Genomic DNA, 25,014 nt, shown 5'->3' with positions numbered 1-25,014 from the left:
TAGAAGCCACAAGATAGCAGACCGTGCTTCAACCAGCTCTAGAATTGGAATGACAAGGGCAGACAGGAGAGCGGTATCCACATAACCTCTGCGATTGTCAATCCCACCTTCTTATTGGCTAGAACCTGGTCACTAGTTGAACGATGGGGCCCCATCATCAACTCTTAGCAACCTGGTTCGCTGGTTGGGGGAGATAGCCTGTAAATGAGGGTGTGTCCATGCGCCGAATAAAGGTTACGTACTCTTTGCATGCCACACCCCCACCCCCGAGAAGGCTCAGGATTAGGCTGCCACCTCCCAGTGGTAACCGTGCCGCCATGGCACAAAATAATGGGACCGCCTATCCTCTCCACCATCCAACTCTTAGATAGAGCTCAGCTTTCCTAGTGACCAAAAGCCAAACCCTAAACTCAGAGTGAGACAGCAGTCAGATAGGCCAACATAGGTCCAAGATACAAGCGGACGGTAGCCCGTATCCCCTCACTAAAAAAAAACCCCACATCAGGGGATAAAAAAAAGAGCTTGAAAGGGGGGTTACCACAAATACATCCTAACCTAAATAAAATATTAAACTAGACTCTTGACAAAGAGTCTGCCAACACATTTTCTTTGCCGGCAATGTAATTTATTTTTAGGTTATAGGGCTGCAGCCTGAGCGTCCAACGCATAAGCCTTGTGTTGTGATTCTTCATGGCTTGGAGATAGACTAACGGGTTGTGATCACTGTAGACTGTGACCACCTGCGATGTCTGGCCCACATAAACATCGAAATGCTCCAAAGCCATTACCAGCGCGAGGGCTTCTTTTTCAATGGTAGAGTAAGCTCTCTGATGTGGCTGGAACTTAGCTGAAAAGTATGCGATTGGCTGCAGCTCCTTGTTCCCGATTTGTAATAGTACCGCCCCAACCCCAGACTCACAAGCATCAACCTGTAATGAAAAAGGTTTGGAGAAGTCTGGAGACAGGAGAATGGGTGCAGAGCACAATAATCTTTTTGCTTTATTAAAAGCAGTGTTACAATCTGACGTCCAATTAAAGGGAACTTTATGACTGGTAAGAGAGGTAAGAGGGGCTACAATATCTGAGAAATTCTTACAGAATCTTCTGTAAAATCCTATCATGCCTAGGAAACGTTGAAGAGATTTCCTATCATGAGGAACTGGATAATCTTTAATCGAAAGAACTTTAGCAAGTTTAGGTGCAACATTACCACTACCTACTTCATGGCCTAGAAAAGTGATAGTGGCCTGGCCAAAGGAAGATTTAGATAAATTAACTGTTAATTGGGAATTCTTAAAGGTCTCAAACAGATCTTTAAGTCTAAGTAGGTGTTGATCCCAAGTATCAGACACCACAACAATATCATCTAGGTATGCTGCCGTGCCTTCAAGTCCTTTAATAGCCTGATGGATGAGTTTCTGGAATGAAGAGGGGGAATTTTTCATTCCGAAGGGGGTAACTGTATACTGATAATGACCTCCTGGAATCACGAAGGCAGAGATTTCCTTCGCCTTATCTGTCAAAGGTACCTGATAGTAACCTTTAAGGAGATCTAATTTGGACACAAAAGTAGCCTTACCCACAAAGTCAATTACGTCATCCAGACGAGGAAGAGGGTAAGCATCTGTGATTGTGACCTCGTTCACTTTACGGTAGTCTGTGCACATACGAAACCCTCCATCAGCCTTTTTTACTAGGATGCACGGTGAAGCCCATGGACTAGATGACTCCTCCACTAAACCATGTTCTAACAAGAAGTCTACTTCCTGCTGAAGTAGCCTTTGCTTTTCAGGATTAGCTCTGTAGGGGGAGAGTTTAATTGGTTTAGATTTTCCCACATCTACATCATGGTAACCTAACGTACATTTTTTCGGCACATCCGAAAAAATATTAGGATATGACTGTAGAAGCTCAGTTAAATTGGTTGCTTGTATTTCAGATAATCCATCCATTAACGGGCTAGGATCCTTGAGGAGGACAGAATTTGAAAGTTTAGTATTAATTTCAGAGATAGAGTGCAAAGAGTCAGAGTCGTCCTCAGAGGTAGAGGACAGAGTCATTACTGGGACTTTATCTGGTGTATGAAAGGCCTTGATTTGATTAATGTGGTAAGTTTTTGTTTTTGAGGTCTTATCAATGGGAGCTACCACATAATTTAAATCAGATAATCTACTTACAATCTGCATAGGTCCCGTATATCTAGCTTTCAAGGTGTGGCCGGGTATAGGTTCCTGCACCAACACCTTGTCTCCTGGATGGAAGGAGCGGAATTGTGCACTTTTGTCATACCTCTGTTTCATCTTACTTTGAGCTATCTTTAGGTTAGCCGTGGCTAACTCACGTGCCACCTGCAACCTTGAAGACGGGTTGTAGAGTGCTGAGCTTACGTCTTCTCCCATCCATCCTTCTTTGAGCACCCGAAGAGGACCTCGTACATTGTGCCCAAAGATCAGCTCAAAGACTATACCCTGTAGACTCTTGCACCGTCTCTCGTACTGAGAACAGCAACAAAGGTAGTGATTCATCCCAGTCTGTCGGAAAGTGCATGCAAAAACTTCTCATCATTGTTTTTAATGTTTGGTGGAATCTTTCCAAGGCGCCTTGGGACTGAGGGTGATAGGCAGTGGATAAGTTGTGAATTATCCCTAACCTAGTTAATACTTCCCTAAATGCTTTGGCAGTGAAGTTAGTACCTTGATCACTTTGTATAGTTTTAGGAATGCCAAAACAAGAAATGAATTTTGTTAAAGCTTTGAGAATAGCTTTAGTATTGATACTACGCATTGGGATCGCTTCAGGATATCTGGTTACTTTATCCATAATTGTAAATAAATACTGATTTCCAGACTTTGACTTAGGTAGTGGACCTACACAATCTATAATTAAATCTGCAAAAGGTTCTCCATCAGCAGGTATGGGTTGGAGAGGTGCAGGTTTAATGGAATGTCCAGGTTTTCCAACTTGCTGACATTCTCGGCAACACCTAATATGATTCTTCACATCTTTCTTTAATTTTGGCCAATAAAATTCTTTTGTGATTCTATACAAGGTTTTTGTAATTCCTAAGTGACCTCCTGATGACGTATTATGAGCTATATTTAATATCTGAGGTCTATACTTGGTTGGAACCACTAACCTGTCGTATAATTGCCGGCCCTCTTTCTCCTTACCAGTCTCAGTGCAAACCAAATAATCATTTTTAACTTCATACTTGACTGGATGACCCCAAGAGGATTTACCCATGGCTGCCTGAAAAGCGAATTTTAAAGAAGGGTCCTTTCGTTGTTCCTCCCGGAAGGACAGTCCCTCGGGCATGGAAACAGAGACATCTGGCAATCCTGCAACCTGGGAATAGGAAGGCTTGATCGGGGTCTGTTCACTTGATCTACGAGGCTCTGGCCAGTTTTCCTCGTAAAACAATGTGGCTATTCCGAGATCGGAGTCGTCCAAGGATAGGTCAACATTCTCTCCAGACAACCCTTGGGAAGTTGCCCGAGTTATGGCCAACACCGGAGAAGCATTAATCATTATAGGTTCAGGACACGAACTAACAGTAGTAATGTTATTACCCAGTAATAACATGGCATTTTTCATGGGAAATCCTTTTGAGATACCTACAGTCAAGTACCCAGTGTAATATTTGCACTGTACATAAATTTTATGCAAAGGAACTGAATATATAGCTCCTCCATAGGCTTCCAATAAAACTGAGGAATTCAAGGAAGTATTCTCTGAAAGGGGTAATATTCCTTCTCTGACAAGTGAGCAATATGCTCCAGTATCTCTAAAGGTATTTACTTTAGTTGGTTCTGAGTTTTCCTGAAGGGAAATAAGACTTTCGCAATAATAAGGGGCCATACCTTTTTCTACTTCTCTAGGGGACATGTTACTAGGGATATTAGAGATTTTCCCAATGGGTTGAGGTTTTTGGGGGCAGTTGGAACTGATGTGACCTACTTTATTGCACCTGAAGCAGACGACAGGCTTGCCCTTTACTCCCTGATGACGTTGCAAGTGGTGTCGTTCTGGCTGGTGCCTCTCTGGATATTGTTGTCGAGATGCTCCATAAGTAGTTTGCCTCTCCGCAGGGGGACCATATGTTGAGAAGCGTGGCTCACCAGGTGACTTGGTTGGATGTCGTAGACGCTCTCCCTCCGGCTGGCACTTCATTCTCCAATGTTGTCGATCTCTGCTCACGCCAGACTGTTGAAAAGAGAGACGGGACCGCTCGGACAAGGAGCGGTTCGTTTCGAAAGTATCAGCCAACCTGGCCGCCTCCAATGCAGTGGTTAAGTCACGATCCTGCAGAAAGACACGAACCTCTGGTCCCACAGACTCCAGCAGGTTATCAATCAGAATAAGCTGCACCAGCTCCTCAAAGTTAGAGACACCACTCGCTTTATACCAGCTGGTAAAAGCTTTGGTTTGCTGTCTCACAAAGTCCACCAGGGATTGACCAAGCTGCCGCCTGTTCAATTTGAAGGTCTTACGATATTTAGCTGGGATACATATATATGCTCCCAACACTGTGGTCTTCACTACTTGATAATCAGAGAATTCAGCGTCAGTTAATACCGACGTAAATTCCTGTGCCTTACCCAATAATGCTGTATGAACCAACGCTGCCCAGTGCTGTTCCGGCCACCTCAAGGCTCGAGCCTGATTTTCGAAGCTTTCGAAAAATTGCTCTGGTTCGGCCTCATTGAAGCGGGGAACAAGCTGTACTGCTTTTTGTAAACTGAAATCGTTTACAGAATGCGAAAACTGCCTCCTTTCTCTTTCCCTATCAAATTCTTCCCTTGCGAATGCTCTCTGTTCCCTAGTTTGCTCCAGCGTGATTTTTGCCAGCTCAAGTGCCAACGACGCTGATTCACCTTGAGACAACCCAGCTGCACCATACTGACCATTTTGCTCCGTAGGTGTATCATCTTCCTCATGCGAGAACATAAGAGTTTTTTCCCTAGCTCCCGTAGAGGGAGGAGTTTGATGTGCCATCTCTTCTTCAATAAGTATGTCAGCAATAAGTGAACGCAGTTGCGCAGCTGTGAGAGTGCGTTTATAGGGAATGCCAATGGAACGAGCAATTTGCCAACAACGCTGTAGGGACAATTTAGGTAGGTTATGCAAAGTATATGCCGACACCAGGCGTCTGACTCGTCTAGGTGGCATAAGTTATTCGCTATGCACAGTACGAATACCCCAACGTAACACGTTAATTTGCAGAACACGCTTAGCTATGCACAGTACGATTGCAGAATACGCATACAAGCAAAGCCGACTGCACACAAGATTGACCGTAGCGAAGCGAGCACACTGAACAAGCTAGTAGCGAGCTGTTGAACGATCACCCAATAGCAAGGCTGATCATAAGCAACTGACACGCAAAATTTGTAAAGCGAAGCGAAACAGCAAGCTACACAATGTTCCTGCTACAAGCTTCACCCTAAGCTCAACCGTTTCTCTAAGTCCAGCTCTCGGACAGGCTACCCATATTACAACCTAGGATTTCAAATGGCCTGTTATCCCAGGTGTAATGGGAGCAAATAAACACAGTAGAAAAAGTTTAGACTTATATTATCCTTCACCAATTTAGAACAGCAATATGTACACTATGTACAGTGATAAATATAGTGCACTCCACGGTAAGCAAGGCAGAAATAGAAGCCACAAGATAGCAGACCGTGCTTCAACCAGCTCTAGAATGGGAATGACAAGGGCAGACAGGAGAGCGGTATCCACATAACCTCTGCGATTGTCAATCCCACCTTCTTATTGGCTAGAACCTGGTCACTAGTTGAACGATGGGGCCCCATCATCAACTCTTAGCAACCTGGTTCGCTGGTTGGGGGAGATAGCCTGTAAATGAGGGTGTGTCCATGCGCCGAATAAAGGTTACGTACTCTTTGCATGCCACAGTTGCCGAATGAACTTTACCGTAGTTGTTGAATACCTCCTGTATACTATACGCCGTCGCCTCGAAAGGGACATTCCTGACCTTCACCCACGTATAGTACCTGGATACGTCATGCATAACGACGTCCACTGCCGAGTTCACCGTCACCTTCCTCTCCTGATACTCTTCAACAAGTCTGTCGTAGACGCCGGTACGATTCAGTTTTAGGAATACTCTGGTCATCCCATTCAAGGCAACACCATATACTTCCTCGTTGGGGACACCATAGGCGTCCCTGATGATAGCAGGTAGCAATGTATGCATCGTTGCTCCAGTAAGCGTGCCACGTACCAGCTGTATACAAACAGTGTTAATCCGTTGTCCCACTCGGTACGCCATTTTGTCTTCTCAGAGATAGAATTAAAGGCCTGTGACAGCATTTCGAGTCGATAATAACCTGGAACATTTGAGATAAAGTCACCAAAATGACGGGCCTGTGTACTGCCAAGAATAAAAGAGTTAATTACTTCATAATTTAAAATTAACATATAAATTTAGTTTCGGCAAGGGGGCTTAAAAATAATTATAAGAAAAATCATAAATTCCAGAGTTGCAGTGCTTTACTCTTCTCAGGGAAGGTGTAATGTAAGTACGTTTATTCAGGTTAACACAAATACAGTTATATAGATTATCATAATAGCATATGTGTAAAGTACCTGGGACATGCCAAAAAAAAAGTCAGGCAAAGTGACTTATTTTTATTGGGGTCCTTTTACCTTATTATTATTTTATAAAGGATATAATATCTTATTATTACACTATAAAGAAAATGTACTAGGAATAAGGGAAGATTACATGTGTGTTAGCTAAATAAATAAAAAAAACATTCTCCTCCCTTTCTCTTGTTACATTTATTAGGCACCTTTTGGCACTCTTCTTGAACTAGGTCATACATTACTGGCTTTGACATATGCAGGCAGTCTGTTCCATTCCCTTATTGCTTATGACTGTGGGAACTACAAAGTAGTGCTCTCTCTCTCACTAGTGCTACTGTTACTTTGGTTCCCAACCTTGACAAAATTGACAGCAAGATATTCTGGACACTGTGAGCAATTTTATAAACATGATTTAGCTTCAGTTGTTTTACTCTGTCTTCAACATTCAGCATATCCAAATGTTGTAATTCATCCCGGCCTACATGTTCTCATGGACCCAGGTCCAGGACCCAGGTCCAGGATGAATCTTACAGTTTTGTTCTGGGTGATTTGCAGTCTATCTTTCAGTTTTTTTTTTTTTTTTGTTTTGTTTTTTTTTTGTCAAGGCAGAGTACCATGAAGAGCAAGCGTAGTCCATATGACACTGTATAAGGGCTAGACATAGGGTCCTGCGAGCCTCAGTAGGTAGACACAGTGCTTGTCTATAGAGGAACTTCAGTCTGACATTCGCTTTCTTTACCACACTGTTCCCTAGCAATTCTCCTGACATACATGGGTCAAAAGGGATTCCCAGATATTTTACTGAGGAAACTGAAGTGATGGGTTCCCCATTACACTGAACGTTAAAATTATTTACCCTTCTCAGTTTATGTTTCGTGCCAAAGAGAATGGCTTCAGTTTTCCCGAGGTGTAATGATAGTTTGTTGTCTACTAACCATTTGCTGCAGGACTCCAGTTCCAGTGTTAAAACATTAGCAATATCTTGTGGGTCTTTACCTGACACTAACAGAGCACTGTCATCCGCATACAGTAGGAGTTTGCAATTGACACTGATGGACACGTCATTAACATAACAAAGGAATAATAAGGGACCCAAAATACTACCTTGGGGAACTCCACATGCTATCAGTTGGGATTCTGATTCTGTTTTGTTGATTTTGAAAATTTATTTCCTGTTGCTAAGGTAGGACTTAAACCAGTCTACGGAACCTATACCCATAGCTTGAAGTTTCTTACATAATATATTGTGGTTGACAGTATCGAAGGCCTTATGAAGGTCCAAGGTTACCATACCTATGAGGTTCTCGATCGACATTTCAGTTCTCATTTAATCCATCAGATTAATTAGGGAGGTGTCGGTTGAGTAAGATCTTCTAAAACCAGATTGATAATTATGGAGAATGTTGTTGTCATTAAGGTACTTAACTACTTGAGAGTACACCGCCCTCTCTAGAATTTTAGATATTATACTGAGTATACTAACAGGCCTATAGTTGCTTACATCAGACCTTCTATTTTTCTTGAAGTTATAAGCAACTCTGGCCTCCTTGAACCCCTCCGGTACCGTATTAGTGGTGATGGACAAATTTATTATGTAAGCAATAGGGACTGACAGTTCAGAAGCACCATCTTTTGGAACTTAGATGGGATGTTATCTGGGCCAGTGCTCTTAGTTGGGTTTAACCTGCTTAGATCTCTTTGAACGAAGCCATGAGATACATTTGCTAGTTGACAACTGTTTGGGGTTACCCCTTTATTGGCATGGTATGTTTTAAAATTGTCCGAGTCTGTGTTAAAGGTATTTGATGCAGCTGGTAGTTTACTTACTTGTGTTGATGTGACAGATTTGTAGTAGGAAATAAAACAATTTGCCACCTTAGATGTTTCGTGGCATACCTTGTTATCGATATTTAGTACTATGTTAGACCTATCTACTGGTTTATGGCTATACCCCAACTGTTTTAGTTGTTGCCAGAGCTTTCTGGGGTTATTCTTGTACTCTTCAATTTTTGATCAGTAGTGCCTTGCGTTTGCTCCTTTTATAAGTCTCTGCACTCTGTTCCTCACCCTTTGGAATTCATTTAGTGCTGCAATATCCTGTCTGTTTGCTTTAAATCTTTTTAGCATCTGGTCTCTGAATTTTATAATATCTAATATCTCAGTAGTCATCCAGGGTTCAGTTCTTCGTTTAATTCTAACCTCTTTAACTAGTACAATATTATCAAGGATGGTAGTGAACATTGTTTTGAATTTTTCCCAGGCATCGTTTACGTCCGTGCAACTTGTTATCTCTGTCCAGTCACAATTGTGTAGCCTATTTACCAGTGTTTCTTCACTGTAGTTTCTAGTTGTCCTCATTTTTATTGATCTGTGTAGGCCTATCCTATCCCTAGTGATTTTCCTGGTGCAGTAAATGATGAAATGATCACTAAGACCTGTGGTAATGACGCCTGACTGACTAATGTTCTCAGAGCGGTTACAAAGTATGTGGTCAGTTAGGGTGGCTGAGAACTGTGATCCGGGTTGATGTATTAATTAGTTGGGTGTAACTATTTAAACCTAGAATTTGCTTATACCTTTTGCATAGCCTGTTATTTTACTGCTGAAAACAGATATTGAGATCTCCCAGTATTATTGTCTCACAATTGTTCTGAAGTCCGGACAAGACTCTGGAAAAGTGTTCTAAGAACTGGTCCTGGGTAGGAGGGCGGTAACTAGTTCCTACTAAGATGGGTTTTATCTTGAGAAGCAGCACTTCAAACCATAGAATCTCTAGCTTTTTTGTCAACATATAAGATAACCATACACCAGAGGCATCCCAAGACACATGATAATAAATGTGGGATATTAAATGTAAAACATTTGAGAAACCACGTCACGGTCTACTGCCATGCTAGGCCAAGAATACCAATACCAGTCTTGGTGTAATTGGGTATATACCAAGCAGGAATTTATAAAACAACAACAAAATTCCAGTAGAATGTGTGGGAAAAGGATTTTTAAAATCACCGATACCTTTCCTGCCTCGCCACCAGAGGGATGTAATATAATACCATTACTAAACCCAACAGTTAGGCAGATTGAGACAGAGTGCAGTGAATAGAGAAACAGCACACTGGCTTTCAGAACCAACAACTAGCACCTACTGAATTCAGAATACTGGAGCAGCCCTTTGGCGCAAAGGAAGCATAATAACACTACAAAAATTAGCAATTGTGAACGAATCAAACAAAACAAAGACAGGCCACGGATACTCGACTTCTTTTTTTCCGAAATATGAAGGTATTAATGATCAGGATTGACGAAGATAAAGACGACTCTACCTGAGTTAGCAGAGGATCATGACAACTACGCTGATTATTGCATCATCAGGCCATTGACGTAGCGGCCAACTAGGCATTTGCTGGTGAAGGCAGAAGCAAGGTGAGAGCTGCCATGTGCACATCACACAGAGTCTTACATTATGCTAGCGTAATGTGTAACATAACGTATGTTACTTTTGTGCTACAAAAATTGTTACTGAAGGCAAAGTCAGTGCCGGATTAGCCGGGCTGTGGCTCGTACGTTGGACTGCGTGAGGCCAGCAGTAACAGCCTGGTTGATCAGGCCCTGATCCACCGGGAGGCCTGGTCATGGACCGGGCCGCGGGGGCGCTGATCCCTGGAATAACCTCCAGGTAACCCTACAGTACATCATGATAATATTGTAGGATTTTAGATAATTTACTGACGTTCTCTGCACAAAAAAACTAATAACAATAATGATAATAAGAGCAAGAATAATTTTAATACTAATGATAATACAACTGATATAATAATAATAATAATAATAATAATAATAATAATTATAATAATAATAATAATAATAATAATAATAATAATAATAATAATAGAATATAATAATAATAATAATAGAATATAATAATAATAATAATAATAATAATAATAATAATAATAATAATAATAATAATAATAATATAATAAGTTCATTTTATACAGTTTTAAGTATTAACTTAGTATAATCCAACACTGATCTGTGTCTTCTTCCAAGTGCATAGTATAACAATAGATAAAGCAGAAGTGATGGCAGCCAGAAGTAGACTGACAGTGGATTAACACGAGCAGTTATATTAGTAACAGATGTAATGGTAGCCCATGTTTTACATCCATTTCCATCTCCCCTGTAAATTCCAGGTCATTTTAAAATTATGGTATGGAATATTTTCCCTTTATTTGCATGCCTGCCATTGGCTGGAGGGTGGGGAGACAGTCTTCTGCTTTTCTATCTTCAACTCATAATAAACGATAGTTCCTAGTCTATGTAGACGTAGCAGGTAACTTCGGTGTAGACTTCCAAGATCTCTACCATCTGTTTTTTCCATGTACATCCATGTACATCTACGTACTCTTTGGTTATAATACTGACCACCTGTCTCTCGTTGGTCATAACTTCATGAACATCTTACTGACCACCTGTCTCTCTGATCACAACATCAAGACCATCTTACTGACTACCGGTCTTTTTCTGGTCATAACATCGAGACCATCTTCCTGACCACTTGTCTCTCTCTGATCATAACATAGTGACCATCTTACTGATCACCTGTCTCTCTCTGATCACAGTGTCGAGACCGTCTTACTGACTTCTTGTCTTTTTCTGGTCATATCATCGAAGTCATCTTGCTGACCACCTGTCTTTCTGGTCAGACATCGTGACCATCTTACTGACCACCTGTCTCTTTCTGGTCATAATACCTTGAGCATCTTTCTGTCCGTCTGAATCTGTGAGTTGGGCGTAACGGTGTACAGAATTTTATCCATTAATTTCAGCGTGTTATCATCGCTCTGCTATAAGTCCTCGAAGTGGACTGCACATTCGCCTTTTCTTGGCTTTAACGACAACACCTTCGGCGTCTCCTGCGGGCAGATATAAAAATCTCGAGGTGGGTCGAATAGTAGCTTTGTAAACAAGTGACCTGACTTTAAAATTTCGACTTTTGTTTCGTCCCTGCAGGCTCACAATAACCCCTCCACTAACTGGTCTGAGGTCATCCTTGAGCGGATACACCTGCCCAACTTGATGGCTGAGGACGTGCCCAACAAGCCCCTCGACTACTTCACCTGCGCCTTCAAAAAATCCAAGATCAACAGGTAAGGTGATGGTGGCCACCTGGCGCTCCTTGCGTCTCACCTGTGTACTTCCTAAGTTGAGTGTGGCAGCGAGTACCCTCTTCATACTGGCCAGGTGGCCTTTAAATAATGATCTGTGGATTATTTCCACTCTCTTCAGCAGCGACTCAGCTTTGGAATTCTTGAGTACACAGGTGGGATATCCGTCACTCCGCATGCGGCATCCACAGATCAGAGTGCATTGTAGTGTGTTAACGTAGGCTTGGCGCACTCACGCTCACTTGCAGTTGTATATTAAGGTAGACATTGTATTGCTTTAAAAATGATCGTGCATTAACTTTAAAAAGGCTCAATCGACTGAAATAATAAAAATATGAATTCTCTCCGGAAGTTAACACGATGCTAAAAGGAGATCATGTTGTCCCCTTCGGATAAAGCCTTATCCTTGTAGCACCTCTGCCAGACATAATTTGCTAAGTGATCCCCATAAAAAGTACAATAAGTATAAATGACTTAAGCATCAGAAGTCGGTTACTGCCGCTTCTTAACTAACACAGTTTCTTTTCCTCTCTTCTCCTCCCGCTAGAAAACTCATAACCAAGTGAGCACCATTTTCTTTTTCTTTCGTTGGCAAGACAGTTTCTTTGATAACTTGTGGCGGAACCTTCAGAAGGTTCGTCAAAAACTCGTTTTGCAAAACTCATGGAGGAGAAAAAAGTTAAGAGACTCTGCTGGTCTCTGACACAGTCTCCCTTCCAGTGTCTTGTGTGTGTGTGCCTGGAAAAGTTTAATGCTGGGCTCTCCAGCAGTCATTGGTCTACTGGCGCCTCAGACGACACTCTGATGGCTTTTTCTCTCCTGCACCAGAAACTTCGACATTTAGCTCTGGGACTACACTTTTATGTGATGCAATAAACCATTCCCACGCGACGTCTCTAGCTGGCGCTGCCGCTTCACAATAAGGATGTCATTAACTTAAGTACGTCCATACGTTATCGAAGAAACTGCCTCTGCTCTTGCACATCGTATTAGCTTGCGTTTTAGTAAAGAGTGAGAGAAGGCTGGCTTATGGACCCCAACTGATATGAACGTTAAATCATGAGGAAAAAAATTTTTACTTTCTGTTTACATTAATGATGTAATTTACAATTATGTCAGCATTTTTTACAACTGCAAAAAAATCTGTAGTTTTGGAAAAATGTTTTTTACTCTGTAATTCTGGATAATACTTACAAATCCCGAAATAAAGAACTAAATTGAAACTCTATGTCAAAAAGTTTTAGTTACAAGTTTATTAAAGAAATTTTGCTGTGAAATCTTAGGAGAATTACTAGATACTTAGAAGGTCCTTATGCCAGCCCTCTAAGAAACTCTGCAACTCCTTGTGTTCTTGTGCATGACTTAGTTTACAACACTCAAAATGTGGCGCTAGGCGACACTAGAACTGACCGTAGACATACCTAGGATTGGTCTCAGTCAAGAGTATAAAAGAAACCTAGAGCTCTAGAGTCTAGACACACATAGAAGTGACGATAGCAACCTTTAGTGATCTAGCAATAACATCCTTCAGAGGCAGGTGCCTTGATGTTGGTCTCCTAGCAATAACATCCTTCAGAGGCAGGTGCCTTGATGTTGGTCTCCTAGCAATAACATCCTTCAGAGGCAGGTGCCTTGATGTTGGTCTCCTAGCAATAACATCCTTCAGAGGCAGGTGCCTTGATGTTGGTCTCCTAGCAATAACATCCTTCAGAGGCAGGTACCTTGATGTTGGTCTCCTAGCAATAACATCCTTCAGAGGCAGGTGCCTTGATGTTGGTCTCCTAGCAATAACATCCTTCAGAGGCAGGTGCCTTGATGTTGGTCTCCTAGCAATAACATCCTTCAGAGGCAGGTGCCTTGATGTTGGTCTCCTAGCAATAACATCCTTCAGAGGCAGGTGCCTTGATGTTGGTCTCCTAACAATAACATCCTTCAGAGGCAGGTGCCTTGATGTTGGTCTCCTAGCAATAACATCCTTCAGAGGCAGGTGCCTTGATGCTGGTGAAGGTCTCTGGGAGGTTGACACAAGTCTAGGGTCTCCTCACTTCTTGTTTCGCATTAAGCGCCGTATTGTGGGACATCCATGATTTTTTGTTGTGTTTTTCAGATGCATGAGACTAGAGCTGTGCACTGTTGTGTGTTTGTAGTCCTAGTGCATGCCTATTTTTACTTTTGTTTAATAAGTACTCCCCTGGTGTCAATAACAGCCGTGTTTATTACAGCAGAGGAACTAGCGGATAATTCTCTGTCTTACACGTGCCTTTTTTGGAATTTATTTCACAATGTGCAGTAAGAATTGCATAAAATACCAAATAAATGATAAATTCCAGCAGGCTTTTGTTTTGTTTTTTTTGTTTTTTTGTTTTGTGCTAGAATGAATCAGAAATTAGTTCCAGTGAAGAACTGTTGTACTTCGATGTTTATAAGCTTCCGTATTTTTAATAAGATTTTTTTTCATTGTATTAAGGTTGAAATTTTGAATTAATATAACTTTATAAATAATTTCACTAATTCGCAAAGAGTTATAATATCGATTTTTTTAAATGATACATAGAATATACACACAACGTATATACTCTGAGAGGCTTATCTCTCTTTACGTATATACACCAAGAGGAATCCATCCCTCAATGTATATACACTAAGAGGTATGTATCACTGAATGTATATACACTGAGAGGTGTGTATAACTTAACATTTATACACTGAGAGTTGTATATCACTGAATGTAAGTACACAGAGGTGCTTATTTCTCAATGTATATACACAGAGGTGCTTATTTCTCGATGTATATACACAGAGGTGCTTATTTCTCAATGTATATACACAGAGGTGCTTATTTCTCGATGTATATACACAGAGGTACTTATTTCTCGATGTATATACACAGAGGAGCTTATTTCTCAGTGCATATACACTGAGAGGCGTGTGTATTTCTCAACGTATATACACTGAGAGTTGTACATTTCTTAATGTGTATACAATGACTGCTAGTATAATTTTAAGTGTAATCAATATTATATAACAACAGGTAAGATACCTAGGATTAGAAATTGTTCCTAGAAAGCAAAAGTTAGCTTTCAGTTGGTCGTAAAGTAGATTTTTATATGTCTTTCTTAGATGGATAGTTATAGAAAGTCACCCCTTACTGGTGGAGCTAACTTTTCCAAGTGTAAATAAAATAGATGGTAAGCATTCGTGCTAGAAAATTTAATGTTGGTAAAGAGTCTTAGAATATGTGGTGTTAGAAGTCAATTGTAAGTGTGGCACTGCAGATGAACTTTGAAGTAGGTGTACCTAACCCAAGTAGTGTATGTGTTTTGCGAGATGGGAGATGCCTGCTACATAACTGCTGTTATTCTAGTTATCTGTTTAGAAATATAACTGGCGTTATTCTGGTTATTTATCAGCGAAATAACTAGTGTTATCCCAGTTATTTATTAGTTAAATAACCGGTGTTATTCGAGTTATCTTCTGAAAAAGACAGTAGTGATACATTGTGTTGTCTGATTTTTCATACACTGTAGTGTTCAGATTTTTTCCTGTATTGTGGTGACCCCTGATATACCATTTCAAATGTGACCTTTGTATGACATGTGACCTTTACATAACATGTGAATTATAGTTACCCTGGTGTATCATGTGAATAATAGCGACTTTGGTATACTACGCATATTGTGAATTATAGTGACTTCGGTATAACTTGTGTATTGGAGTGACATTGGTATACCATGTGACTTCTGTTACACTGTAGTTATACTGAACACTTCACCGATAGTAAGCATACACAGGAGGACGTTGATCTAGATTCTAGAGGGATGAGATTATATACAGCAACAGCAAACATACTGAACTGATATAGAGTTGGGACGAAAGGGATGGAGGGGTAATGAGAGCTTGGAAGAGACGTGGAGGGACAGGGTAAGTGAAAAAGGGTGAGAGGAAGCAAGGGAGGGAGGGAGAAAGGAGGGGAAGAAGGGACGTGAAACCCCGAGTGAGGAGTCGCATTTTTTAGTGTTCCTGAAGGTATTTAAACATCTTTACAGAGTTTCTCCACTCTGGTGCTGGTGACTCTCACGCCACCTGATTCTCCTCCTCCTCCTCCTCCTCCTGCAGATGATTAAGGGCTCTTGTCAAAAATAAATAAAAAACACAGACACAAAAACCAAGATAAAATTAACAAAGAATGAAAAGCAACAAGCATGAATAAAAACACACCACATAAATAAATACCATCAAACCAATTTTAAAAAATAACATCATATAAAATCCGATTCAGTTGTTAATATTTTCGGTAAGCCGTAGGCTGACAGCTGAACTGTGTTCCACAGTCATCTGCAGCCAACAAACTACACAGAGAGGAATGGCGAGCTCCTGTAAAGTGGTGGCCATGAGTGAGGTCTGTGTGTCCGATCCTCACTCAATAATGATTCGTCTCACAGTGATGATTCCGGTTAAAAGAAGTGGACCAAACACCCACGTCCTGCCTAACCATCAATACTTGCATCTCGTCTGTAGGGCCCACCGGACCTACCACTTTCCGATGATTTATTTCTGTATGTGGTCCAAATAGTCATTGTAAAGCAGAAGTCTCCTATAGCCTGAGCTCATTACAGCAGTCTTTGCCTCGGCATCTGCCTGTTCATTTCCCGGGACATCAACATGGCCTAGGCATCAACAGAACTCCACATCCTTGTGCCCCGCGAGAAGACTGACTAACCACTACTGGAACTTTCAGAACATATAAAACAAAGACGAGGTGAAGGTTCGTGTTCCGTCCGCTAATTGCAAAACAAAACCGCTGCGCTAACAGCCAAGCTTCAGAGAGACTGAGCCAGTATTGGGTCAATCACTTTTACAACGTTGGGTCTTGGAGGAAGTCTAGTATTGAACTCCACAGGTTGAAAATCGGGTGTCTTAACAGTGTCTTAACACAATATTTTGACAGTGTCTTGACCGAGTGTTTGACGCACTGTCTTAACCCAGTGTCTTGACACAGTGTCTTGCCCAGTTTCTTGACACAGCGTCTAGATACACTGTCTTAACCAAGTGTCTTGACTCAATGTGCCTTAACCTAGTATCTTGACGCAATGTATTAAACCAGTGTCATGACCCAGTGTCTTAACCCTGTGTCTTAACTTAGTGTCTTGACAGTGTGGTGACCTCGCTGGTGGAATGCTCGCTGCCAAATCAGCAAAAATATGGGAGTTGGCTGTGAGTCGTGTAATAGGAGACCGAGCTAGGCTCTCTAGGAAGGGAACTAGAGAGGCCCCGGGGTGCAACACACTGTGGAGCACCCTTTCTGTCTCTGGGAAGAAGAGGAAGAGAGAAAGTGAAGGTGAAGAGGGAGGTGAGGGTGAGGAGATGAGGGTGAGGGGTGAGGATGAAAGGGTAGATGAAAGTGAATGAGGAGGTGAGGGTGGAGGAGGAGAGTGTTGAAGGAGGAAGTGAGTGTGAAGGATAGGAAGTGAATGAGGAGGTGAGGGTGGAGGAGGAGAGTGTTGAAGGAGGAAGTGAGTGTGAAGGATAGGTCGTGGGATGATGGACGTCCTACATTTAAAAAATTATAAGTGGAAGGAGAAAAACTTATAAAGAGCCGAGTGTGCTACCACCACTACCACCACTACTCCTACCACTACCACCACTACTCCTACCACTACCACCACTACCCCTACCACTACCACCACTACCCTTACCACTATGACCACTACCACCATCACCACTACCACCACTACTCCTACCACTACCACCACTACTCCAACCACTACCACCACTACCACCACTACCCTTACCACTATGACCACTACCACCATCACCACTACCACTACTACTACTACCACTACTACCACTGCCACTACTACCACTACCACCACTACCACTACCACCACTACCGCCATCACCACTACCACTACTACCACTACTACCACTATCACCACTACCACTACCACCACTACGACCATCACCACTACCACTACTACTACTACTACCACTACCACTGCTACCACTACCACCACTACCGCCATCACCACACTACCACTACCACTACTACCACTACCACCACTACCACAATCACCACTACCACTACTACCACTGCCACTACTACCACTACCACCACTACCCCTACCACTACCACCACTACTCCTACCACTACCACCACTACCCCTACCACTACCACCACTACCCCTACCACTACCACCACTACCCTTACCACTATCACCACTACCACCATCACCACTACCACTACTACTACTACCACTACTACCACTGCCACTACTACCACTACCACCACTACCACTACCACCACTACCGCCATCACCACTACCACTACTACCACTACTACCACTATCACCACTACCACTACCACCGCTACGACTATCACCACTACCACTACTACTACTACTACCACTACCACTACCACTGCTACCACTACCACTACCACCACTACCGCCATCACCTCACTACCACTACTACCACTACCACTACTACCACTACCACCACTACCACAATCACCACTACCACTACTACCACTGCCACTACTACCACTACCACTACTACCACTACCGCCATCACCCCTACCACTACCACCACTACCACCACCACCACTACTACTACTACTACTACCGCTACCACTACTACCACTACCACCACTACCACAATCACCACTACCACTACTACCACTACCACTACTACCACTACCACCACTACCACCATCACCACTACCACTACTACCACTACCACCATCACCACTAACACTACTACTACCACTACCACCACTACCACCATCACCACTACCACTACTACCACTACCATCACTACCGCTATCACCACTACCACTACTACCACTACCACTACTACCACTACCACCACTACCACAATCACCACTACCACTACTACCACTACCACCACTACCACCACTACCACTACCACCATCACCACTACCACTGCCACTACTACCACTACCACCACTACCACCATCACCACTATCACTACTACCACTACCACCACTACCACCATCACCACTACCACCATCACCACTACCACTACCACTGCTACCACTACCACCACTACCACTACTACCACTACCACTACTACCACCATCAACACTACCACTACTACCACTACTACCGCTACCACCACTACCACCATCACCACTACCACTTCTGCCACTACCACTACTACCACTACCACCACTACCACCATCACCACCATCACCACTACCACTACTACCACTACCACTACCACCACTACCACCACCACCACTATCACTACTAACACTACCACCATTACCACCTCTACCACTACTACCACCACCACCACTTTCACTACTAACACTACCACCACTACCACCATCACCACTACCACCATCACCACTACCAATCACCTCTACCACCATCACCACTACCACCATGACCACTACCCCCATCACCGCTACCACTGCTACCACTACCACCACTACCGAAAACTACCACTGCCACTACTACCACCACTACCAACACTAACACTACCACCACTACCACCATCACTACTACCGCTACCACCACTATCACTACTAGCACTACCACCACCACCACTACCAATACTAACACTACCACCACTACCACTACTGCCACAACCACCACTATCACTACTAACACTACTACCACTACTACCACTACCACCACTACCACTACCACCATTACCACCACAAACCATGTTGAAAATTGTATAAAATACCTTCAAGTTGAGGAACAAGACACATGTACAAGAACTGGGTAGTTTTATTGTTACAACGTTTCACCCATGTATATGAAAGTTAAGACACTTGTGCAACATCTGGTTATCTTTATTGTAAACGTTTCGCCCTCCAGTGGCTTTATCAATACAAATTCTTAGACGTAATTAGAAAACAGAAGAACTATATACAAAAGATGAAGTAATCAGTCCCTCAGCCTTGGAGGTGGTGTTTACAGCACTGTGGTTGTAGAGATTCTGAAGCACAGGTAAGGAGACTGGCGCTTATATAGGCGTCAGTGAAGAGAGACGTGTAGCAGACGAGGGCATAGTCACTGGTAGGCGGACCTACTTCCACTGGGGAGTCCCGCCTACCAGTGACTATGCCCTCGTCTGCTACACGTCTCTCTTCACTGACGCCTATATAAGCGCCAGTCTCCTTACCTGTGCTTCAGAATCTCTACAACCACAGTGCTGTAAACACCACCTCCAAGGCTGAGGGACTGATTACCTCATCTTTTGTATATAGTTCTTCTGTTTTCTAATTACGTCCAAGAATTTGTATTGATAAAGCCACTGGATGGCGAAACGTCTACAATAAAGATAACCAGATGTTGCACAAGTGTCTTAACTTTCATCTTGTCGGTATTGTATACCTGTCTTGCACAACCCATGTATATACACAAGGCTGAAAGTCTATCCATTATAAAATACCCGTAAAGTAATATAGTATAGGTATTATGTAGTGTTAGTACAGTGTACCCACGACCTGTCCAGGCTACCTCAAGACAACCCACGACCTGTCCAGGCTACCTCAAGACAACCCACGACCTGTCCAGGCTACCTCAAGAAAACCCACGACCTGTCCAGGCTACCTCAAGACAACCCACGACCTGTCCAGGCTACCTCAAGACAACCCACGACCTGTCCAGGCTACCTCAAGACAACCCACGACCTGTCCAGGCTACCTCAAGACAACCCACGACCTACCCGTAGGATCATACAGCGCAAGTGAGCGGGAGGGGGGGATGGATGGAAGGTATTCAGGCTTAGTTTAGGGAACTGGAGCACAGATCCAATTCCCTAGATCAAGAGCCCCTCACCAGCGTCAGGGAACCTCCCTTGAGGGGTCACTCTCCAGGAGCTTTATCAAGCCTTTACAAACAATACATGGACACAGAGGGTATATATAGGCTTAGAGTGAGGTGTAATAATAGTGGTAATAGTAGTAACAATTTAAGGCCAGAGAATCAAAAGAGGATAACCAGACAAAAACGTACAGAAAATGTATGTTTAACAAAAAAGGTTTAATGAACGAGTACACTAAACACAGACATGTCCATCTTCTTACCTACACAAACACTAATAACATTGAAATATATGAAATTATATAAAAACAGCAATTTAAAACTGTCACTAACACTTTACATATGATTATGAATTTCTCTGATACATCCCACCTCAAACTGGTACAGATAAACTGAGATTAAATAACTGCCTGGCTGGCAGTGTCCCAAAGGCCATTAGACCCCTTTTCTGTGGTGCCTCATTGTGTGCCCTCAGGAAAAGGGATAGAGGAATCAAGCCCATTGCAGTGGGCAACACCCTTCGGCGCCCAGTCGCCAAGGCTGCAGTAAGAATGGTGAGCCAAAAGGCTGCTGCAATGTTGAAAACAACTCAGCTCGGTTTTGGTGTTCAACAAGGCTGTGAACACCAAACATGTCCGATGAAAAAGCCTTGATCAAATTGGACTTTGCCAACGCTTTCAGCTTGGTCAGAAGGGATGCTGCTCTCCAAGCAGTTTCTACACACTTCCCTTCCCTCTATCCCTTCATTGAATCGTGTTATAGTGTGACCTCTGAACTATTGTTTGGGGACAATGAAATTGACTCATGTGAGGGTGTGCAACAGGGGGACCCTCTCGCTCCCTTTCTCTTCTGGCTGGTCATCAAGGAAGTCACAGAAGAGCTCTCCAGTGAGCTCACTATCTGATTCTTGAATGATGATACCCTATTTGGCACTACAGAATCTCTCCTAAAGAACATCAGAAAAATTAAAGACATGGGAGAAAGCCTGGGCCTATCTTTAAACCCCACCAAATGTGAAATAGTTTCTACCAATCAACAGATGATCCAAAATATTAGCGCCGTTTTACCAGGAGCACGAGCCATTGTTCAATACATTCTAGCTCAATACATAGTCAATACCAAATTCACTATATTAGACCATAGTGCAATTACTAGTGAGAGACTGGTGCTATTTTTAATTTGTATTTTTATATTATTAGATTAAACCTAGTTGTACTATAGCTCATTCTAGCTCAAAACATAGACTCCACAAAAGTCATTATATTAGACTTTAGTGCAATTACAAGTGAGAGTCTTGCTCTATTTAATTTGTATTTTTATATTACTAGTTTATACCTAGTTGTACTTTAGTTCATTCCAGCACAACACATAGACAACATCAACTTCATTATGTGTAGCAGTGACTATACTCTATATGACCAAAATACTCTAGCTATATACTTGTCCAAACTTCCCACCACTACAGATATCAGTACTAGAACTCAACACACAACTCAGGATATAAATAACCATAATTTAAACCTAGAAGATGATTGATCACGTTGACCCTGATCTAAACCTCCATAATCTGACACCCAATCAAAACCTATTGGAAAGTAACTGCCTTTATTACACAGCATCACAAGCCAGCACTATCCTAAACAATGCTAAAAGTCTATCAGTACTTAACTACAACATCAGGTCCTTAAGCAAACACTATGATGACCTCCTGGCACTCCTTGAATCACTAAAGACACCCTTCTCCTGCATTATTCTTACTGAGACCTGGCTTAAGCAGGACACAATAGATATCTACCCTCTACCAGGATACACAGCAATTCACAACTGCAGACCAAACCAAGTTGGGGGTGGTATTGCAATCTATTACTCTAACCAATTATCTTGTATTAGCACCACTTGCTTTAGTGATGAATATGGGGAATACATTTTTGCTAATTTTACTGTAAAAACCTTAAGACACCTATAACAATCGGTGCCATTTACCGGATACCTCACACAAACATCCCAAATTTCAGTGAGAAATTAAAGTCACTAATAACAAACAGACAAATGAATAAGCACCATCTTCTCTTAGCTGGAGACTTCAACATCAACCTTGGCATATTAGATGATCAGCCTGTAACTGATTTCATCAACAATATGAACAACACACTTCTCATACCAGCAATAACTAAACCAACCAGGCTCACTGAGACAAGTGCAACCATAATAGACCACATATGGACCAATATACTAGCCCCCCTTAAATCAGGGATAATCACAGATAGCACTACAGACCACTACCCTACCTTCCTCCTGACAAACATTAGTAAACCACCACTTGAATACAACAAAGTCTCATTTAGACTCCATGACGAGGCCTCAATAAGGAAGTTCACAGCTGACCTAGAGACTATTGACTGGCCTACAGAATTCTCCAAGGCCAATGGTACTGATGACTGGACAGACATTTTTCTTAACAAATTACTTAGACTATACAACAAACATTGTAATATAAAAACGAAACAGATCACAAACAAACGGCTTGGTTGCCCATGGCTAACCAGCTCCATTCTGAAATCCATTGACAAGAAACACCAATATGAAAAGCAATATAGAAAGGGCTTAATACACAAAGATATTCTTAAACACTATTCATTAGTTCTCACCAAAGTAATAAAGAAAGCCAAACAACTATACTACTCCAATAGATTCACAGACACTAGAGGAGATATATAAAAGACCTGGAAAACACTCTCTCAGATTCTAGGGACCCACAAACCAAAAAAAAAAACAAGAATATTGTTCTAATTAAACCTAATGAAACACCACTACATCCCACTGACACAGCTAACAAGATAAACGACTTCTTCTCAACTATAGGATCTAATCTCGCCAATAAAATCCCACATACCAATGCCCATGCCGGGGACTACCTAGATGGGAATTTCCCAAATTCCTTCTATCTTGCACCAACTGAGCCCACGGAAGTCACCGAGATTATAAAGTCACTTAAAAATAACTCAGGGAATCTGTCTCATGTCCCACCATTACTGTACAAGCGAACGGCCCATGTCCTTTTGCATGCTATTTCATTACTTTTTAACAAGTCACTAGAAACTAGCACCTTCCCGAAACTACTCAAGATGGCAAGGGTTACACCAATACATAAAGGTGGTTACCCTACAGACTTAAACAACTATAGGCCAATATCAAACTTACCATTGCTATCCAAAATCTTTGAGAAACTCGTGCACAGGAGACTATATTCATTTATAACGGCACAAAACATACTCAACCCCTGCCAGTTTGGATTCAGGAAAAATAAAAGCACTAACGCTGCAATTATAAAAATGCTAGATCTGCTTTACACAGCATTGGAAAATAAGGAATATCCACTAGGAATTTTTATTGACCTAAGAAAAGCTTTTGACACAGTAGACCATGAGATCCTGCTCCACAAACTTGACCATTACGGTATAAAAGGCCATGCGCTTGCTTATTTCAAATCTTACCTTACTAATAGGTATCAGTATGTCACCATTAAAGACACAGCATCAACAACACGGCCACTTGATACTGGAGTTCCACAGGGAAGTGTCCTTGGTCCCCTGCTCTTCCTCATATACATCAATGATCTTCCAAACATATCCCAACACCTGAAACCCATTCTCTTTGCTGACGACACGACTTATGTCATCTCTCACCCTAATCTTGCCACCCTCAACACCATTGTTAACGAGGAGCTGATCAAAATATCGACTTGGATGACAGCCAATAAACTTACGCTTAACACTGACAAAACCTACTATAATATGTTTGGTAGCAGAGCAGGAGATGCACAAATTAACATTAAGATCGACAACACTCTAATTACCAGATATAATGAGGGCAAATTCCTAGGCCTATACCTTGACAACAACCTGAATTTCAGCACCCATATCCAACACATAACCAAAAAAGTATCCAAAACAGTTGGGATCCTCTCCAAGATACGATACTACGTGCTGCAAAATGCCCTTCTCACACTATACCACTCACTTATTTATCCATACCTCACCTACGCTATTTGTGCTTGGGATCAACTGCAGCAACACACCTAAAGCCAATTATAACCCAACAAAAAGCTGCAGTAAGAATAATCACTAAATCCCATCCCTGGCAACACCCCCCCCCACTCTTCATAGATCTAAACTTACTCCCTGTTCAGTACATCCACACTTACTACTGTGCAATCTACATCTACAGGACCTTAAACTCCAATATCAACCTTGACCTAAAACGCTTTCTTGATAGTTGTGACAGAACCCACAGGCATAACACCAGACACAAACATCTCTACGACATTCCCCGTGTCCGACTAAACCTTTACAAAAATTCAATATGTCAAAGGTCCTAAAATCTGGAACACCCTACCTGAGAACTCTAGAACTGCAGACACATTCATCACCTTCAAAACT

At 42.1% G+C, this 25,014-nt stretch overlaps 1 protein-coding gene across 6 annotated transcripts in view; it reads left to right on the top strand.

Annotated features, from left to right (window-relative positions):
• LOC128691998 (anoctamin-7-like) overlaps positions 1-25,014 on the top strand; it is a 639,071-nt gene that overhangs the window by 527,160 nt on the left and 86,897 nt on the right. For 4 of the 6 annotated variants that reach the window (XM_070079897.1, XM_070079874.1, XM_070079890.1 and 1 more), the window contains 2 exons: positions 11,623-11,759; positions 12,325-12,339. In XM_070079897.1, the coding sequence (XP_069935998.1) occupies positions 11,623-11,759; positions 12,325-12,339 (152 nt within the window). The remainder of the gene's footprint in view (positions 1-11,622; positions 11,760-12,324; positions 12,340-25,014) is intronic. The other 2 variants (XM_070079896.1, XM_070079884.1) reach the window with 1 other exon arrangement.

The sequence above is a fragment of the Cherax quadricarinatus genome, chromosome 6 (genome assembly GCF_038502225.1).
Source record: "Cherax quadricarinatus isolate ZL_2023a chromosome 6, ASM3850222v1, whole genome shotgun sequence".
NCBI classification, from domain to species: domain Eukaryota; kingdom Metazoa; phylum Arthropoda; class Malacostraca; order Decapoda; family Parastacidae; genus Cherax; species Cherax quadricarinatus.
Note: the sequence above shows the minus strand (reverse complement) of the source record. Positions and strands in the feature narration are given on the sequence as shown.